The sequence below is a fragment of the Terrapene carolina genome, unplaced genomic scaffold (genome assembly GCF_002925995.2).
Source record: "Terrapene carolina triunguis isolate 2854851 unplaced genomic scaffold, T_m_triunguis-2.0 Scaffold111, whole genome shotgun sequence".
Taxonomy (NCBI): domain Eukaryota; kingdom Metazoa; phylum Chordata; order Testudines; family Emydidae; genus Terrapene; species Terrapene triunguis.
Window position 1 is genome coordinate 13,331,689 of NW_020664462.1, and position 20,606 is coordinate 13,352,294.

Below are 20,606 nucleotides of genomic sequence, written 5' to 3' on the forward strand. Positions count from 1 at the left end.
GTTGGGGTGTGGGAGGGGGTGAGGGCTCTGGGAGGAAGTTTGGGTGCAGGCTCTGGGCTGGGACTGGGGTGCAGGAGAGGCCAGGGAGGCGGCACTTACCTTGGGCAGCGCGGCTCCCAAAGTGACCGGCACACCCCTCTGGCAGCGGCTCCTAGGCGGGGCGGGGGGGGGGGGGGGAGGAGAAGAGAGCAGGTCTCCATGCAATGTCTGGGGCAGGGGCAGTGCATGGAGCCGCCTCCCCCCTTGCAAGGGGCACGCAGAGACGTGCCAGCCACCGGACGCTTCCGGGAGCCATGAAATGCAGGCAGCCTATGCCCTGCTGCACCGCCGGCCGGGACTCGGGGGCAGGTTGTCAGATGAGATTTGTCCTGCATTTCGGGGGCCACCGCACTGTTTGTTTCATGGTAAATCCACCTCTGAAGGGACCTCCTCGAGAGGTCTTCTAGTCCAGTCCCGGGCACTCGAGGGAGGACTAAATAGTATCTAAACCATCCCAGAGAGGTGTTTGTCTAACCTGCTCTTAAAAATCTCCAATGATTCCACAACTACCCTAGGCAATTTATTCCAGTGCTTAACTACCCTGACGGTTAGGGAGTTTTTTCTAATGTCCAACTTAAACCGCCCTTGCTGCAATTTAAGACCATTGATTATTGTCCTATGCTCAGAGGTTAAGGAGAACAATGTTTTTCCCTCCTCCTAGTAACAACCTTTTATGTACTTGAAAACTGCTATCATGTTCCCTCTCAGTCTTCTCTTCTCCAGACTAAACAAACCCAATTATTTTAATTTTCCCTCATAGGTCATGTTTTCTAGACCTTTAATCATTTTTGTTGCTCTTCTCTGGACTTTCTCCAATTTGTCCACATCTTTCCTGAAATCTGGCACCCAGGACTAGATACTCCAGTTGAGGCCTAATCAGCACAAAGTAGGGCAGAAGAATTACTTCTTGTGTATTGCTTACTCCTGTTAATCCATCCCAGAATGATGGGTGCTTTTTTTGCCACACTGATACAGTGTTGACTCATATTTAGCTTGTGATCCACTATGACCCCCAGATTCCTTTCTGCAGTACTCCTTCCTAGGCAGTCATTTCCCATTTTGTATGTGTGCAACTGATTGTTCCTTCCTAAGTGGAGTACTCTGCACTTTTCCTTACTGAATTTCATCCTATTTACTTCAGATCATTTCTCCAGTTTGTCCAGATCATTTTGAATTTTAATCCTGTCCTCCAAAGCACTTGCAACCCCTCCCAGCTTGGTATCGTCCGCAAACTTTATAAGTGTACTCTCTGTTCCATTATCTAAATCATTGATGAAGATATTGAACAGAACCGGACCCAGAACCAATCCCTGCAAGATCCCACTAGATATGCCCTTCCAGCTTGACTGCGAACTACTGGAAACTACTCTCTGGGAACGGTTTTCCAACCAGTTATGCACCCACCTTATAGTAGCTCCATCTAGGCTTTATCTCCTAGTTTGTTTATGAGAAGGTCCTGTGAGAGAGTATCAAAAGTCTTACTAAATCAAGATATATCACATCTACCCCTTCCCCACATCCACAAGGCTTGTTACCCTGTCAAAGAAAGCTATTAGGTAGGTTTGACATGATTTCTTCTTGATCAATCTATGCTGACTGTTACTTACCTTTTTATCTTTTAGGTGTCTGCAAATTGATTGCTTTAATTATTTGCTCCATTATCTTTCCAGGTACTGAAGTTAAACTGACTGGTCTGTAAATTCCCCAGGTTGTCCTTATTCCCCTTTTTATAGATCAGTACTATATTTGCCCTTTTCCTGTCCTCTGGAATCTCACCCATCGTCCATGACTTTTCGAAGATAATCAATAATGGCTCAGTTATCTCCTCAGTCATCTCCTTGAGTATTCCAGGGTGTATTTTATCAGGCCCTGGTCTATATATTTTCTGCATTTGTTTTTCCTGATAGAACTCTAAGTTTGATTTAATACTATGAAATGGAATGTTTTGGAAAAATAGGATTTCACAGCATCATCAGTATTAGCCTGTTCTACATTACACAGCTAGGTCGACGCAAGGCAGCTTACGTCAACTTAGCTGTGGATGTGTCTTCATTTAAAGTTTGACTCCCACGGACGTACGTGACCCGCTACTCCAACTTAATGCCACTGTAGCACATCCGGTAAACACACTAAGCCGATGGAGAGAGCTCTCCCATCATATTAATAATTTCACCTCTACGAGAGGTGATAACTTTGTCGGTGTGAGTTGCTCTCCTGCCGACATAGAGCTCTCCATACAGGGGGTTAAGGTCAGTATTACTATGTCACTCCTAGGTGTGGATTTTTCACACCCCTGAGCCATATAGTTATACTGAAGTAAGCATGCAGTGTAGAGCAAGTCTAATGGTATGTCTAAACTGGCATGTTTTGTGCAACTTTTATTAAAGCGCTGGAATTAAACCGCTGTTGCATGTCCACACTGTGCTCCTTGTGATGGTAGAGCAGAGCCACATTAGCAGCTCTTGCAACAGCAAAGAGAGCAGTGCGTTGTGGTAGCTACCCACTGTGCAACTGGCCGCAGGGTGCTTTGGGAAGGGTTTGCAATGCCTCTTGGGGCAGGCACAGTGTCACATGATGCAGGTTTCCCAATCCCATTGTTCCATGGGCATCCTGCTACATTGCCAGCTGCCTTTTTAACTGAAGTGCGGGGAGGGGGGAGAAGCAGAGAGTGTGACAGGAAGTGTGTGTGTGTGTGTACACATATATATATGTATGGGGGGGGGAGGAGAGTGTGTGTTTTGGGGGACAGAGTGTGTCAGCATGCAGTCTTGTAAGTTCAGACAGTGGCAGGAAGCAACCAGTCCTGAGGCAGGGGGAGGGGAAAACCCCCATCAGCTCCCACCTCCCTGCACAGCAATCTGCCTCTTTCTCTCTCACACACACACACACACGCACGCCTTGGTGTTCAACAGCACGAGCATTCCACATTAATGGTTTGCTTTGTGTCCCAGAGCAGATCAGCACAGCATGCAAGGGCTACCAGAAACGGAGCTTTGAAAGGGGAGTGGCGCATGTCTCCAGAGCAGCCGAGTTCAAAACAATGAGCAGAGCAGCCACTTTAGGGATTATGGGACACTTCTGGAGGCCAATTGATTGCTTTGTGCGCTGTAATGTTTTTACACTGCCAACACAGCGCTGGAGCCTTTGCGCTTTAAGGCTTAGGACTCTCGTTGAGGTGGTTTTTTTGCAACGCTGCAACTGAGGAGTGTTTCTGCGCACTAAGTGGCTTGGCAGTGTGTACACCTCGGGAGTTACATCGCAGAAAGCTGATTTACTGCGCAGTAACTTGCCAGTGTAGACAAGGCCTAAGTTCTAAATATTTTGTTCTTTAATTGCCTTGTTCATGTTACAGAATAAAATTCTATTTTTTGGAACAAAATTAATCTTTATTAGTTCACAACATATGCTGTGTGGTGCTGAGCAGGTCTGACACCCACCAATTTTTTGTTACTTCACTGTGTCACAGAACCCATAACATCCTCCACAGACAATATTAATAGGTGCATTGACATTGTTATATTCCTACACACAGAGCAATCACAACAAGATTCATAAGGGCTACAAAAGAGCAAGGCCATGTACAGCACATTACAGCAACACACACTGCTTTGGCTCAGTATTAAAAGAGTTTTCCAAAGCTTCCCTGATCTGAACAACCCAGTGTTGAGCTTTTCTTACAGCCCTGGTATCCATCTGTTCAAATTCAGCAGACAACTGCTCCACCTCCACCCTGGTGGAAACTTTTCTCCCTTTGCTTCACAGATATTACGCAGGACACAGCAGGCCGCTATAACCATTGGGATATTTTTCTCACTGACGTCAAATCTCATAAGTAAACAATGTCAGCAACCCTTTCAAATGACCAAAGGCATGTTCAACTGTCATTTTGAACCTGCTGAGCCTGAGTTGAAGTGCTGTCAAGGTGGCTGGCATACAGCTTCATGAGCCATGAAAGCAAGGGGTAGGCTGGGTCTTCCAGGATCACTATTGGCATTTCCACATTCCCAGTGGTAATTCATCCCTGGGGAAAAAAATCCCTGCTTGCAGATTTCTGAACAGTCTTGTGTTCTTAAAGATGTGCACGTCATGCCCCTTCCCTGACCAGCCCACACTGATGTTGGTAAGGCATCCCCAGTGATCCACCAGAACTTGCATACCATAGAAAAGTAGCTCTTTCTGTTGATGTTCTCTGTAGCAAGGTGGTCTGGGGCCAAAATAGGGATATGCGCGCCCTCTATTAACCCACTGCAGTTCGGGAACCCCATTGCTGCAAAAGCATTCACTATGTCCTGCACATTGTCAGAGTCACAGTCCTACGTAGCAGGAGGCGATTAATGGCCCTGCACACTTGCATGACAACGGCCCCTGCGGTGGATTTTCTGACTCCATATTGATTCCCAACTGACCGGCAGCAATCTGGTGTTGCAAGTTTCCACAATGCGATCGCCACTCGCTTCTCAACTGTCAGTGCAGCTCTCATTTTGTTGTCCCAGTGCTGGAGGGCTGGGGCAAGCTCAGCACACAGATCCAAAAACGTGGTCTTACACATCTGGAGGTTCTGTAGCCACTGCTCATCACCTCAAACCTGCATGACAAGGTGATCCCACCAGTCAGCGCTTCTTTCCCAGGCCCAGAACTGGCACTCCACCACCTCCAGCTGCTCACTGAACGCCACCAACAACCCTGAATTGTTTCTATGTCCCACAGCAATCTAGCCTCCAAGGAATCATCATGTTCCTCACAGCTCCTCTTGTGGCTCTGCAAATACTGCAGGATCATCTGCCCTGTGCTTGCAATGGCTCATGATAATAGTGCAGAGCTGTGCAGGCTCTGTGCTTCTGTCAGAGATGGTGGACAGTGAGAAAAGACATGCAGGTTTGTGCGGATTTTGTAAAGAAGATGCAAAATATTATGGGATGGAGAACACTGCATTATGGGATGTTGACCCCCATGCTCCCAGTCATCCTTGTGCATCTCTTTTTGGATGCATCAGGCACTGCAAAACTTCCCAAAATACTCCATGCTGGATGATGGCGAGTTGCACAATGGAATATCTACCCATGGTGCACTGCAATCTACATCAATACAAATACTCCTGGTGAGGAGGTGCACCACCGACACAAGGAGCTAAGTGTGCACATGCACAAGTGATGTAATAACTGCGGTGGCTGTATGCCAATGTAAATTAGATCACATAATTTTGTAGTGTAGACATGGCCTTAGTTATTCAAGCAGATATGAGCTATCCTTGAAAGTTCTGTTCCCTCCACATTCATACATGCTGGATGGTAATGTTAATCTGAACAATCCTTCCACCCATTTTAACTACTAACAAAAGCACAGCACATCAATGTGTTGTCTAATTTTTTCCTCACACACATAAGCATAGACTTTAGGGTAAAGCCTTGTCTCCACTCGGAAAAAAGTTTATTTGGACCTTGTGTTAGCTGACAGGTAGATAGCAGACATTCCTTTAGGCCTGGTAACTTGTATTAAAACTACAAACTGCCCTATGTTCACCAGGATTTTCTGTTGTTTTGGTTATGAATTAAGAACAAACCAGTTTTATTCGTGTGGATGCACCCTTAGAGAGTGCTACTTATGTGAGGCCAAACCAAGGTATTCAAGCAGCACTTTATTTTATAAATATTTCCAAAATAGACAATGCCATGAATATGCTTCATTGTGAGTTTTAATGTATACAAGATATGCACTGAAAAAATACAGTGGCTAAGCCTATGAAAATTATGCGGGGGGGGAGGGAAGTGTGAACATTTACAGATTGAGCATTCATCACTAGAGACCAGGAGTCGGCAACCTTTCAGAAGTGGTGTGCCGAGTCTTCATTTATTCACTCTAATTTAAGGTTTTGCGTGCCAGTAATACATTTTAACGTTTTTAGAAGGTCTCTTTCTATAAGTCTATAATATATAACTAAACGATTGTTGTATGTAAAGTATGTGACGGGTTGGATCACAGAAACCCCCTTGGGAGCTGCCACCCGCTATGCAAAGACTACCCCTGCTTCTGTTTTCCCTGCCAGCTCAGGACTCCAGCACCCTGTCTTGCTGAGCCAGACACTCCCGTCTGCTCCAACACAGACCCAGGGTCTGAATCACTTGCCCCAAAGCTGCAAGTTTACCTGAAAACAGCTCACAGAAGTGTGCTTGTCTTTAGCATTCAGATGCCCAACTCCCAATGGGGTCTAAACCCAGATAAATCCGTTTTACCCTGCATAAAGCTTATGCAGGGCAAACTCATAAATTGTTCGCCCTCTATAACACTGATAGAGAGATATGCACAGTTGTTTGCTCCCCCAGGATTAATACATACTCTGAGTAAATTACTAAATAAAAAGTGATTTTATTAAATACAGACAGTAGGATTTAAGTGGTTCCAAGTAGTAACAGACAGAACAAAGTAAGTCACCAAGCAAAATAAAATAAAATGCGCAAATCTATGTCTAATCAAACTGAATACAGATAATCTCACCCTTAGAGATGCTTCAATAAGCTTTTTCTCAGACTGGACACCTTCCAGGCCTGGGCACAATTCTTTCCCCTGGTACAGCTCTTGTTGCAGCTCAGGTGATAGCTAGGGGTTCTTCATGATGGCTCACTCCTTCTTTGTTCTGTTCCACCCCTTTATATATCTTTTGCATAAGGCGGGAATCCTTTTGTCCCTCTGGGTTTCCACCCCCCCCTCACTGGAAAAGCACCAGGTTAAAGATGGATTCCAGTTCAGGTGACATGATCACATGTCACTGCAAGACTTCATTGCCCACTTGCCAGCACACACATATACAGGAAGACTAACAGGTAAACATAGCCACCTGCAGACAATGGTCCTTGTTAATGGGAGTCATCAAGATTCCAAACCATCATTAATGGCCCACACTTTACATAATTACAATAGGCCCTCAGAGTTATATTTTATATTTCTAGTTTTAGATACAAGAGTGGTACATTTCTACAAATAGGATGATCACACTCAGTAGATTAGGAGCTTTGTAATGATGGCTTACAAGAGACCTTTTGCACGAAGCATATCCCAGTTGCATTATAGTCACTTATCAAATCTTTATAAAACTATCCCCGTTACATTATATTCACTTATTATCGTGTTTTTATAAAACCATATAGACTGCACAACGTCACAAAGTAAATAAGGTTTTTAAAATGTTTAAGAAGCTTCATTTAAAATTAAATTAAAATGCAGAGCCCCCTGGAACGGTGGCCAGGACCTGGGCAGTGTGAGTGCCACTGAAAATCAGCTCGCGTGCCGCCTTCGGCACGCGTGCCATAGGTTGCCTACCCCTGCTAAAGACTCTGGTGTTCCTGTACATGTTTGGTAACTTTCCCTCATGCTCCCCCAGTGCAGTAGCTCAGTGTAAAGCTGCCTGTGGAGAAATGTTATTATAAGTTGTGTAAGATCTTGACATGGAAGCAGAATTCACAAGCCAAGAATTCAGTTCTCTCAACGTAATGGATCGAAGCATAAGGAGTGCCAAGCAAAATAACGGGTGGTCTAGAAAACATTAAAAACAGAAGAAAAAAATATTTTTGAAATGTAAAAGTTGCATTTGACTCATTTCTAAATGTGGCTGTAAAAAATAAAAAAAAAAAAATCTCTCTCCTCTCTGACATAAAATGAATTGCAAGAGAAAAATCAATCAGCCAGGAATTTCCTGTAGTAGTTTGCTAGATGTTGCCATTGCAGACTGCCTTGTAAGTATATACAGTATTTTAGCATGCATGTTACATGTGCCTAGTAAAATTCCTTCCAATAATTTTTTGTAAGTGGTAAGTACAAGCAATAGCCATATTTCAAAGTTTAAAACTATTCTGTATTTTTACCACCTTCAAAATATACAAAGTAATTAAACCACATTACACAGCTTTCCAATTTTTTCAAAATCAGCACAGCTGGAGTTCAGCATGCACACAAACAACCTAACAGTTCCCTTCTCTTCAAACAAAAACAAACAAACAATTTACTGACATTTGTAAGAAAAAAATTAATTAAAAAAATATGCTCCTGTTCAGAATCATTATGTGGCAGGTTTCGGCTCAAGGTAAATTTTCAAAGCTCAATTACAAATGTTCAAAAAATAGAAGATGTATATAATGAAACCCATGAGATGCCTTAAATAGAGCAGGTGCCATCAGAACACTGATTTTAAATAAAGCAAATTTCAAGAAACTACCTAATAGCTCAGAAGTAGAAAAAATTATCCTGAAGCCAGCTACAGTTATTCTTCAAGCTCTGCCAGAATAGATTTTTTTAACCCTTAAGCAAGAGTGGAACAACAATGAGAAATCCAGGCTGATTTAAGCGAGGAGTGGCAAAATGAAAAAGGTCTGTGGACTATTTCTAAAGATGTTTCACAGCTCAAAGCACATGGTTCATGTGTGTAAACAAAACTCCATCTCTAAGCAGATGAAAATACAGTGAAAAAAGAAGTGCACTGTCCACATATTACAAGTGGGGTTGGTAATGTAGCCTATTATTAAGGTCCCCTGACACTTCCCATTATAAGACCCTATTTTCTGTTGCTTATAAAACTTGTCAAATTTTAACCATTTCAGCTGAAATTTTCCATGCCTAATACCTGCCTCAGTCTGATTTTTTTTGGGGTGGGGGGTTGAGGGAATTCAGCCATTTCCAAGAATTAAGCTAGGGAAAATATGTTGTTTGGCACCAGTTAAAAAATATTGGTGACCTTTTCCTTGAAATGCACTAGTGCCCCCATGCTTTGGGGAACGGATTTGAAATTTAACAGGGGGTTGTCTTTACCGTCCCTGTGAAAATCTGCCTAAACTTTACCAGATTACAAATAGGCCTTTGAAAACTGCTCTTTGCACATGCTCTGTAGAGACTTGCTAGAGCTTACCAGCTAAAATCTCTGACCATTCTGACACCACTAAGCACGTTTGAGCTTCTCACAACTCCTAGTGCTGACCAGACTGTGCATGAGCCACCCCTATATAGTGACTAAGTATGCGCCATCCCCACAGAGTGACTGAGCATGCTCCCTCCAGCCCACAAGGCCATCAGGGCTCAGAAGGACTTTCTCTGCAATTGCAGCTCATGGCTGCTGTGGACCGAGGTGGTGCCAGGCACTGGAACTGAGAGTAGGGAGCCTGTCTCCTTCTGTGCCTTCAGTGACCCATCTGCTGGCAAAACAGGCAATGTGGAGGAGGAAGCCATCTGATTCAAATGCAGAGGGCACAAAAGTCAGACCGGGGGAAGGGTGAAGAAGTAGATTGGGACTGGTGAGACCAGGAGCTGGGGGATGGGAATGGGGGGTGCGATACTTAGACTGGTTGGGCAGGGAGACCAGGAGACTGGAGGGGGTGTGGGGGAAGGAGAGGACAAGCTGGTACTTGTTGCACAAGGGGACTGAGACTGGAAGTGAGGGGCAGGGACCGGAAGGGAGGAGAGGCTGGGAGTGTTTGGGTGATGGTAGCCAGTGAGAGAAGTGAGGGGGGTGACTGTAGACCAGTTGGCTAGGGAAGGGGAATACTGAGAACCAACAAGGAGCTGGTAGAAGTGGAAAAACACTGGGACTGGATGGACAAGGAGAGTGGGGCAGCATCTAAGGAAAGGTTGGGGGGGGGGGGGGACGGGGTCGAAGCTAGGAGGCAATGAGTGTGTGGGGTGGGGGAAGAGACAGATTGGATGAGGAACAGGGTGGGGGGAACTGGGACTGGCTGGGCAAGGAGACTGGGATGAGAAGCCTGAAGAGTGGAGACTGGGACTGGGTAAGGAAGGAAAATTTGACTGGGACAAGGCGCCACAAATGATGAAGAGACAGGACTGGGACAGGGACAGGGTAGAATGGGCCAAGCTTGGGGGCATGAGGAACAGGCAGATGAGTAAATGAAGAGTAATTATTAATAGAATGACGCTGGACTGGAGGGAGGTCTCAAGGCATGTTCCACAGGGATCTGTCCTGGATCCGGTGTTGTTTAACATCTTTATTAATGACCTGCATGGAGGTGTAAAGAGTATACTGATCAAGTTTGCAGGTGCCACAAAGCTAGCAGGGAGTAGCCAATACTTTGTAAGATAGAGCTGAAATTCAGAGGATTCTTGAAAAATTGGAGAACTGAGCTGTAGACAACAAAATGAAATTCAACAAAGACAAACATAAGGTGCTACACATAGGGAAGAAAAACCAAATGCACAAATACAGAATGGAGAAAAAATGGCTTGGCAGCAGCATTGCTAAGAAGGATCTCGGAGTTGTGGTGGATCACAACCTCAACATGAGTAAGCCATGTGATGCTGCTGCAAAAAAAGCAAATGCAATTTTAGGTTGCATTAAAAGAGGCATAGCATGCAAGTCACTGGAGGTGATAGTACCACTCTACTCAGCAATGATTAGGCCTCAGCTGGAGTAGTGTGTCCAATTTTGGTCACCAAGGAATAGAAAAGATGTAGAGAAACTGGAAAGGATCCAGAGATGAACGACAAGATGATCAAAGGGATGGAATGCAAGCCATATAAGCAAAGGCTGAAGGAACTGGATATGTTTAGTTTGGAAAAGAGAAGATTAAGGAGGGACATGATAGTCTTCCCATACCTGAAAGGCTGCCATAAAAAAGATGGAGAAAAGGTGTTCTCTCTTGCCACAGAGGGCAGGACAAGAGGCAATGGGTTCAAACTAAAGCATAGCAGATTTAAATCAAATCTCAGGAAAAACTTCCTGAGAACAGTAGGACAATGGAATAGACTACCCAGGGAGGTTGTGGAAGCTTCTTCACTGAAGGCTTTCAAAGGGAGGCTGGATAGCTATTTGTCCTGGATGGTTTAGACACAGCAACTCCTGCATCTTGGCAGGGGGTTAGACTAGATGACCCTTGAGGTCCCTTCTAACCCTTTGAGTCTATGAGTATTTCCACTAAAGCCCACTCCCAAGAACCTGGAATGGATTCCTGAGCTTCACCGTTCCTCTTCTGCCAGCAAATATCCATGAAACTCCCTGACAAACTGTGTCTCACCCCCTCTGATGGTTCACACAGAGGATGACAACCTATTATTACAGTCAGTTACTCTGATAGCTCAAGTGGGAGAGGTCTATGCAGTAGATCTAAAGGTTCCGACCCTCCTGATGAACCATGTGGGTGTCAATACGCTGCCATATGATGGAATTTGTGTCTTTCCAGTTTGCTTTTTTTTTTTTAAATCTAGGAAATTACACACACAAAAACCAAGTTAAAAGAAGGTTTGTAAGGTTGCAAAGTCAAGCACTCAAAAGTTAGGAAATGCCAGAATTAAAATTGCCTGAGCAACTATTACTTAGCACCTTGTAGATATACTATCATGGTACAGTCTTTAGTTACATGATCATAGACTAATTTTTCCACAGGCCTTGGGCCTCATTCAGTGCCCAATATGGACCTGTTCAGGGGAGGAATCATGGTTGCGTACTAAAGGCAGCTGTTACCTTACGATACCCGCTTCATTCATTACAGAAGTTGGAAGGTGTGCAGTGAATGAGACAGGGCTGCAGGGAGAGAAAGGAAGGTCTAATGGTTATCGCAGCTGAACGCTGCCCTATGTAACTGGAGTCTATCGCTGCCTCTACCACAGAGTTCCTGTGTGAGGTTAGTCAACTCACTTAAGCCAAAATGTTCACAGGTGACCACTAATTCTGTGTTTCTCATTTTCTTGGTGCACAATTTCAGAACCTGGGATCTAATTTGCAGAAGTGCTGAGCACTCACAGCTACATCTAAGTCAATGGGAGCTGTGCTTTACACATAAAAAGTGCTATATAATGTTAAGTACTCCAGAAAATCAGGTCCTAGTAATCTCAAATTGGGCACCTAATATTAGTGGATACTTTTGACCTTAATCTCTTTGGGCCTAGTCTGCTGTCTGTAAAATGGAGTTAATAACATTAACCCCTCATTTCATATAGATGTAGTGAATATAAATTTATTATTCAATATTTGTGAAGAACTCAGACTACAGTAGTGTGCATCATAGAAAAGCCCATGAGGAAATTAATAATTCTGTCTTCAGAACAGGGTTTGAATAGCGTGCAGTAAATAAGGCTTAGACCCACACATTGATCATGTAATTAAAGACTGTATCATAACTAAGGATAAGATCAGGTCATGGAGGTCATGGATTCTGTGACTTTCAGAGACCTCCATGACAATTACCACTTCAGCCCCGGAGCTTGGCCCTACTCCCCCCCTCCCCCTCCCCCATGCTCTGCCTTGAGGCCCCACCCCTGCTCAGCCTCTTCCCCACAAAGGTCCTGCTTGCCGCTTGCTCCTCTCAGCCCCCTCCCCACTCCTAGCTCCTCTCCGTCTCCTGCCCTCCCATGAGAGGGTGTGGAGGTGTGGAGTGCAGGTGGAGTGGGGTACGGGGCCACAATCCAGGTGCCGGGGCCCACAAAAGATTAATCCGGCCCTGAGTATTGCTAATACTGCAAGTTTAATAATCATGAGACAAACAAATATTGAGAAAGTTGGCAGCACTGCTTTTGTCACTGCCATGACTCCATCTCTTCTTGATCTTACTGCCTGCCCCTCCCTACAAGAGATCAATAATCCACTCATTTCTGAGCACAGATGCCTCTATCTCTCCAGTCTACTTCAGCTCAGCATGACTTCTGATGCTATTTTTTATTTTGGTGTCTCCAGCACTCGACTTTCTGAGTTTTAAACTTAACACAGTTACCATCCTTTCTCTATTTCTTAGTCACAACTAGTAATTCACTCTCTCCTGGACTCACAAGCGCACGCACATACAAACAAACACGCACTTTCTGCTGGGTAGTTCCATTAAGGTTACAACGTTGGCTCTATTCTCCAGCATCACCCTCAGAGATGTCCGAGTTAGCCTCAAAGTTAGGAGAGATCAGAGAGAAATACAAGAAAAAAAGCTTTGGATATCTGCTGCATAAAAGTAATACTGATACTCTCTAACTACACTGTAACTTCTTTTCTCCTAAATGCTTCAAAGACCAAAGTCATTTGTTTGGGTGAAGTGCCTTGTCACATATGTCTTACACTACTCTCACCTCCCCCTGAAATCCAGCCTTAAACTTTACTCACAAAGTCAGAAATCCTGAAGGCATCCATTACCCCAGACTTTGTCTACTCTCACTTTACCCTTGTCAGTAAGCGTATCTCTCACTTGCAGAACAGTGCCAATGTTTTGGCATTACTTTGACATTGCCCTCACTGCTACTTTTTCATGCTCTGATCAATTTCTGCCTTCTCTGTTGCAATACTTTCTTCCATGGTTTCCCTAAAACCTCAAATTTCTAAGCTTTAGGAGGGGTATAAATGTCTCCTACGGTAAACAAAATAATCTCGAAGAAACTTCAAAACTACCCTCCTACTTTTCAAGTTTCCATGGATTCACAATCCACCCTAACCCCTCTGACGTTATATTCCCCTTCTCCCTAACTCTTGGCATGTTTTCTCTCTCTCCATGCCCGGACACTACAGAATTGAGGATCAATCTTTACTGTATTCTGCTTCATCTATCTGGAGTTCTTTCTAACAAAAAGGAGTAGAGCCACTCAAAAGCTATTCCTTCCACCCCTGCCAAGAAGATGTGTCACCACCTCTCATGGACAATGATATAGAAGACAGATTCAAAAAACAGCAGTTATTCTTTAGATGTGCATTGGTTTTAGATAGGTGCAGGATTAGATTAAGAAATAAAAATAAAGGGACATTTGATTTTTGTCCATTGCCAGGAGGAGACCACCCAACATTGCCGTAAATGCAATGTCCATTCTACATCCAGGCCTAAAACCAAACTGTCTGGGATCAACGAAACCTGCAGACTCCAGATACTTGCCTTGCAAGCACCTTCTCAATAATTTTTTTCCCTAAAAAGATCTGAGAAAAACTCTCTAGCTACTGCCCTATCAGTATCATGAGATGGTTTCTTGAGCAAGGGTATAACAATCTCTACACACACACACTCTCTCTCTCTCGCTTCAGTTTTATTGATATATCAGGGTAGCTTCCACAGATATTTCCCTTCTAACAGAAGTTTGTGACCATGTAAAATCTGTAAAGGTAGGTGAGTTAGTCAGTTAAGGCACTAGCCTTTTGTATCTGGGGGCACAGGTGCAAACTCTGATGAGGTGGAAGTGAAATGGTTTTGGTTATTTTTAATCCAAGTCTGTCAAAAACATACATCCATATCATAAAGTCTCCTTAAACTGATATGATAACCTCTGCAACAAACAGAGGCCCATTATTGGGCTATCTAGCTGCGTTGAAGGCTTGGCTAGAGGAGTATTGCCAGAGTTCCATGACATTGTTCCAGTGGTGCCTGCCCATGATAGGCCTTGTTCTTGCTAGTGTCATATGACTGTTACTTTTATTGGCACTAGTAATTTATAGATACCCAAAATTTAGGAAAAAAGTAAAATACAGTTAACATTTATTTGCATGTTAGAGACTCTGAAAAGTAAGTAGGTTTATGGCATACGAGATAAAATTAAAAAAAAACAGATTACTAAAAATGTAGAAAATATCCTCTAAAACCTTGGAAGTACTGTTATGTTAGACCATTGTTATATATAGCACACGTTTTATTTCTCACCAGAAAGGCTTTACTAGTGGGTGTAATGTATCCGCTTGTACACAAACCCTCAAACTTTTACATTTAAATAGTTAATATTTTGCAATTCTGAAGTTTTCCTGTATTGTGTGATAACGGAGGATGACACTTAAGAAACATGCTTTTCCACCCCCAGTTCCCTGCAGACTAATTAAATCATCAGTCTCAAATATAGCAGCTGCCAACAAGGTTTCTGCTAATGCTTCAAAGCACCAGCACTGTCCCAAATCTGTTCTCCCAGCATTCTCTGAACCATTACTCAACTCTCAGTCCTTCCCCCACCACTGACTCAGCACCCAGCTGTCTCACTTACTAACCTGGTTTTGGCTTCAACACCAACAGAGGCAGTGGAGCTTGCAGACTCCTCAGATACTGAGCGCTGAAGAATTGGTGTTAGCTGCTTGTTGCTGTCCACTTCCGTTTGGGTATCCTCCTCTGCAGATTGTTCTTTGACTTCTGTTTGACAAGAAAGAAGACTGCTAAGATTCCATTTGTGTGGCTATAAAAAAAAATCACTGTTTACATTTTCCCCTGTAAATGTTTTTAAATAGGTTAGTCAGTGTAACAACTCTATTAGAAAAGAAATATTTAAGTAGGGAAGTATCATTCCTCTTCACATCTACCTAAAGTCTGTATAATGGCTCAAAAATGAAATAATGGGAGTCCATGATTATTGTTTCTCAAACTTACATCTCAAACTTATATATCAAACTTCCTTGGTTTAGACATAAAAATATGTTCTCTCTAATTGACGCCTTTTTCATATTTGAGTGTTGGTACCTAAGCACGTGGTGCAAGAACAAAAGGTTTGTTTCAACTAAGCAGGGAGAGGAATTGTCAAGTGTGGATGGGTAAATATTTTGACACACAAAAATCTATGTTAAAAAAAATGTTACTTAAATTTCAAAATCAAGTGCTTGAAAGTTAGATTTACAGTTGCCCATGTGCCTTTAATTCTGCCTCCTTGTGTATCCATCCCATGCTCTGAATGAGGCAGGGGTCCTATGGAAAAATAGCATCTTAGAAATTAGGAGCTGGAAGGGACCTCAAGAGGTCATCAAGCCGAGCCCTCTACACTGAGGCAGGACCAAGTAAACCTAGACCGTCCCTGACAGGTGTTTGTCCAGCCCGTTCTTAGAAACCTTCAATGATGGGGATTCCACAACCTCCTTTGAAAGCTTACAGCTTAACTACCTGTATAGTTATGAAGTTTTTCCTAATAGCTAACCTAAAATCTCCCTTGCTGCAATTTAACCCCATTACTTCTTGTCCTACCTGCAGTGGACATGGAGAACAATTCACCATCCTCCTCTTTATAACAGCCCAGGGGCGGCAGTGGAGGCAAGCAGGGGCATAGGCTACCCCAATAATTGTCAGGGACACAGAACTTCTCTGGCCCTGGGGCTGCAGAGGCAGGGAAGATCGAGCTCCTGCCAGGGGCAGGGCCACGTGAAGGGAGGGAAGATCGGGCTGGGGCCAGGTGGAGGGAAAGAGGGAAGATCGAGTTCCTCCTGGGACGGGTCAGGAGAGACAGTGAGCTCCACCCAGGGCTGGGAGGGGAACGGGGGCAGCAAGTTTAAGGGGTCAAATTTAAATTCTTGTGTATGCCCCTGTAACAGCCCTTAACACATATGAAGACCTATTATCAGGTCCTCACTCAGTCTTCTTTTCTCAAGACTAAACATGCCCAGTTTTTTTTTTAAACTTTTCCTCATAGGTCAAGTTTTCTAAATCTTTTATCATTTCTGCTCTCTTCTCTGGACTCTCCAGTTTGTCCTCATCTCTCCTAAGAGTGTGGTGCCAGAACTGGACACAGTACTCTGGTTGAGGCCTCACCAGTGCCAAGCAGAGCAGGACAATTACTTCCCGTGTTTCCCATACAATGATCCTGTTAATACATCCCAGGATGGTATTAGCCTTTTTTGCAACTGCATCATACTTTTGACTCACATATAACTATAACGCCCAGGTCCTTTTCAGCAGTATTCCTGCCTACTGACTTCTTCCCAATTTTGTGGTTGTGCATTTGATTTCTCCTTCCCAAGTGAAGTACTTTGTACTTGTCTTTATTGAATTTCATCCTATTGCTCTCAGAGCAATTCTCTAATAGACTGGTGATGATGTAATTAAAGACTGTGTCATTATACATACACAAACTGAGGTGGTGTGGCAATCAAATCTGGCATTTCCTAACTTTCAAGTGCTTGACTTTGGAACCTCAATAACCTTTTTCAATAAGAAGTTTATCTGTGTGTAATCTCGTCGTTTTTATTATAATTATTATTATTTTTAAAGAAAAGGTAAAACAACTATTATGTACAAGTGTAACATCCCTCTGTCCCTATGAATCACCAGCAGAGTCTGAACTAGGGTGACCAGACAGCAAGTGTGAAAAATCAGGACAGGGGGTGGGGGGTAATAGGAGCCTATATAAGGAAAGGCCCCAAATATCGGGACTGTCCCTATAAAATCGGGACATCTGGTCACTCTAGTCTGAACTAGAACTCTTTAGCACCATAGCTCACATAGTAACAGTCTGTGCTAAGGACTGACTCCTTTAGCTGTCAGCAGGACAAGGCTACAGTAGAACCTCAAAGATATGAGCACCAGAGTTATGGACTGACCAGTCAATCAGACACCATGTGAAACCGGAAGTAACCAATCAGGCAGCAGCAGAGACCAAAAAAACCAAAAACAAAAAAGCAAATACTGTTCTGTACAGTGCCTGTATTGCATCTTAAAGGTAGGCACATCTGGGCTGCCTGTCCCCACCCCCTCCCTCATGCAGGGCTGCCACTTGCAGCTAAGAGGTGAAGACGCTGGGGCTGCCAGCTTAAGACAGCCAGAGCAGGAGCAATGCTGGGGTCTGTGCTGCTTTCACACACACCCCCCCCCCGCCTGGAGGGGGAGGCACGGTTTTCACACACACCCTTCCCCAGCTGGGAGGGGGACGCACTATTGGAAGCTGCCTGCGATGAGGAGGGAACTCAGCTGCTGCTGAAGCCTAGCCTGGAGTGTCAGCTGCGGGAGCCTGAACTGCGCTTTGTTCAGAGTTACGAACATTTCAGAAACAACAAGGAGTCCGGTGGAACCTTGTTGTTTTTGTGGATACAGACTAACACGGCTACCCCCTGATACTTGACACCATGCAAGGAACATTTCAGAGTTACGGACAACCTCCATTCCCGAGGTGTCTGTAACTGAGGTTCTACTGTACTTTCCCAGAGTGGGAGGATGGGTCTGGGGGTCCCTCCCTCTGCATTGAAATGATTTTTAACACTAGTCCTGCCAAATCTGAATGGAATTTCATAGGACGAAGAAAAGGCACTTCTGTTGCCCCAGGGAATTCCTCCTGCTGAAATCAAAGGCCAGATGCGAAAAATGGAGGCGAGAGCATTCTTGGGTATAGGGACTTTTCTACTGTATGTTTATAGAGTGATATATGAACAATGGTCCACTAATCTGGTTGGGGTTTCTGGGTGCTACTGTAATTCAAATTATTATTAATAATAATAATGGCAGCAATGCACTTTGGTCATGCACAGACAAAAGCTATAGATTAAGTATGGAGGCAAGTCACTTATCAACAGGATCTACATAATGCTTATTAGATCAAATTTAACAATTTGCAAGTTGGGGAAGCAGAAGTCACATGAACCACCTGATTTCACAGTAAACTGTGTTAATTGTGTTCTCCTGACACACTTTTTATTGGACTTCAGGTTGAAAAGACAAATTTTAGGTTTTACAAAATTATGAAGTTCTTTGGAAAGTTTTCATGTAAGAAAAATCTTTAAGATCCATTACAAAAGTGCTTTAATATACCACAGTGTTCAGAACTCTCCCCCCTCAGAGAGCTGCCTTTACTCCTGCCCTCCATAGCGGAACAGACTAGTCACTCCTTACACAAAACAAACAAAAAGTTAAGTGTTGACAGAATTTATCATGCAAGATTTTTAGTTAGTGTGTTATCAACAGCTCTGCTATACTAGGTAGCTTCCTTATTTGTATCTCTCATTTGTGTTTTTCACATTTGTGGTTTTCAAATTATGCTGTTTCTTGCTCCTATGCGTGCTCCCTAGATGAAGAGACAGGCGTCTTCAGGGCCATGGTTTGAGCCAAGCAGGCCTTCTGGGGAATTCCTGCACTCAAAGCCAGTTCTCCCTGTCCTCCATGCCACTTCTAGGGGAGCGGGTCCCTCAGGGGCTGTACTGTGCAACATGCAGGAGGAGGAAATGAATGACTGCTGGAAAGCTACTAACTGACCAAAGATTTCTTTGTGGGAGTGTAGTGATTACAATGTAATTTCTTCTGTTATATTACTAACCTCCCTTCTTCTGGATGTCAGGGACCCAAGAGAGAAAACAGAAGGAGCTTCTCTGGAGGATGCCTGAGTAAGCTCACAGCAAAGTAGAGATACATTTTACACTTGCAGAACCCCTTAAAAGCAGATCTTTTAGCACCATCCCAATCACTACCTTTGCCTTTAAAAAAAACAAAGGAACAAAACCCCACAGAGTTGGGGAACAAAGCAAAGAAAAATATCTGTATTCTAAAAGTTTACTTTTGACAAATATTTTTTAAAAATATAATGTTAAAAATATTCCAATTGAAAATATTGCAAAGCCTCTACAAAAAAAAGGAACAAACATTTAAAAACTTGTTAAATAATGTTTAATAATAATAATGGAGTGTTTTAAACAAAATTTTTAAAAGTTTAAAAATAAAAGTTTTATTGCTATTTAGATGAGCGCTGAATTGTTAATAAAACTAGGGGCAAGTGGCTGCTATCAGGCTTACATGCAGCCAGCACAGAACAGGTGGAAACAGCCTGACAGGATAAAGGCAATGCAGTCTGAGCTGTCAGAACTGTCTCTGAATGGTAGACAGAAGCACTGGACAGATTACCGTACGAGTGCTAATTTTACCCTTGAACTGCAGTGCTCTCACCTGCTGTCCACACTGGCTGTGACTTGTTGCAGGAAGCAATGATGACAAGACTTTTTCAAAGCAAGTGTAACTGCAACAGTGGTATGAATACCTGTGCACGGTTGCAAGAAGTTGTGTTTAGGGCAAGATGTTTTACAGGGATGCTAGAGCAGAGGTGGGCAAACTATGGCCCGCGGGACCATCCTGCCAGGCCCTTGAGCTCCCGGCCGGGGATACTAGTCCCCAGCCCCTCCCCTGCTGTCCCCCCTCCCCCGCAGCCACACTGCCGCGCAGGCAGCGCTCTGGGTGGCAGGGTTGCGAGTTCCTGCAGGGCAGCGCGTCTGGCTCCGGCTGTTCGGCGTGGCTGCCAGACATACTGCTCTGAGCGGGATGGTAAGGGGGCCGGGGCGTTGGATAAGGGGCAGTCAGGGGACAGGGAAGGGGTGGGGGTTGGATGGCGGTGGAGTTCCGGGGAAGCAGTCAGGGGACAAGGGGGGTGGGGAGGGGTTGGATGGGGCGGGAGTTCTGAGGGGGGCAGTCAGGGGACGGGAAGTGGGAGGGGGCAGGGGCCAGGCTGTTTGGGGAGGCACAGCCTTCCCTACCCGGCCCTCCATACAGTTTTGCAACCCCAATGTGGCCTTCGGGCCAAAAAGTTTGCCCACCGCTGTGCTAGAGGATTACAATACTGTTAGTAATACCCAAATGCTCTAGGGTAGACAAGCTGTTTGACAGCTGAAGATGGTATAGCAGCAGTAGTGACAAGGATTCCTGATGGTGAATTTAAAATGTGAGCTCTGGTGGGCAACAATGCCCTTGGCCTAAATGTCATGCATTATTACCAAATATCATTCACTTTTTCAACTCATGGAAAAAACAAAACAAAATTTCCACTATGCCCAGAGTTCGCACATTTTTTGTCATGTCGGACACGTCTTAATAAATTACAAAAACAACAAGGAGTCTGGTGGCACCTTAAAGACTAACAGATGTATTTGGGCATAAGCTTTCGTGGGTAAAAACCTCACTTCTTCA

General features: G+C 44.1%; 1 protein-coding gene across 1 annotated transcript in view; it reads right to left on the reverse strand.

Moving 5' to 3' along the window:
* KMT2C (lysine methyltransferase 2C) overlaps positions 1-20,606 on the reverse strand; it is a 311,979-nt gene that overhangs the window by 202,763 nt on the left and 88,610 nt on the right. Inside the window, exon 3 of the mRNA XM_026652136.1 lies at positions 14,963-15,101. Within this exon, the coding sequence (XP_026507921.1) occupies positions 14,963-15,101 (139 nt within the window). The remainder of the gene's footprint in view (positions 1-14,962; positions 15,102-20,606) is intronic.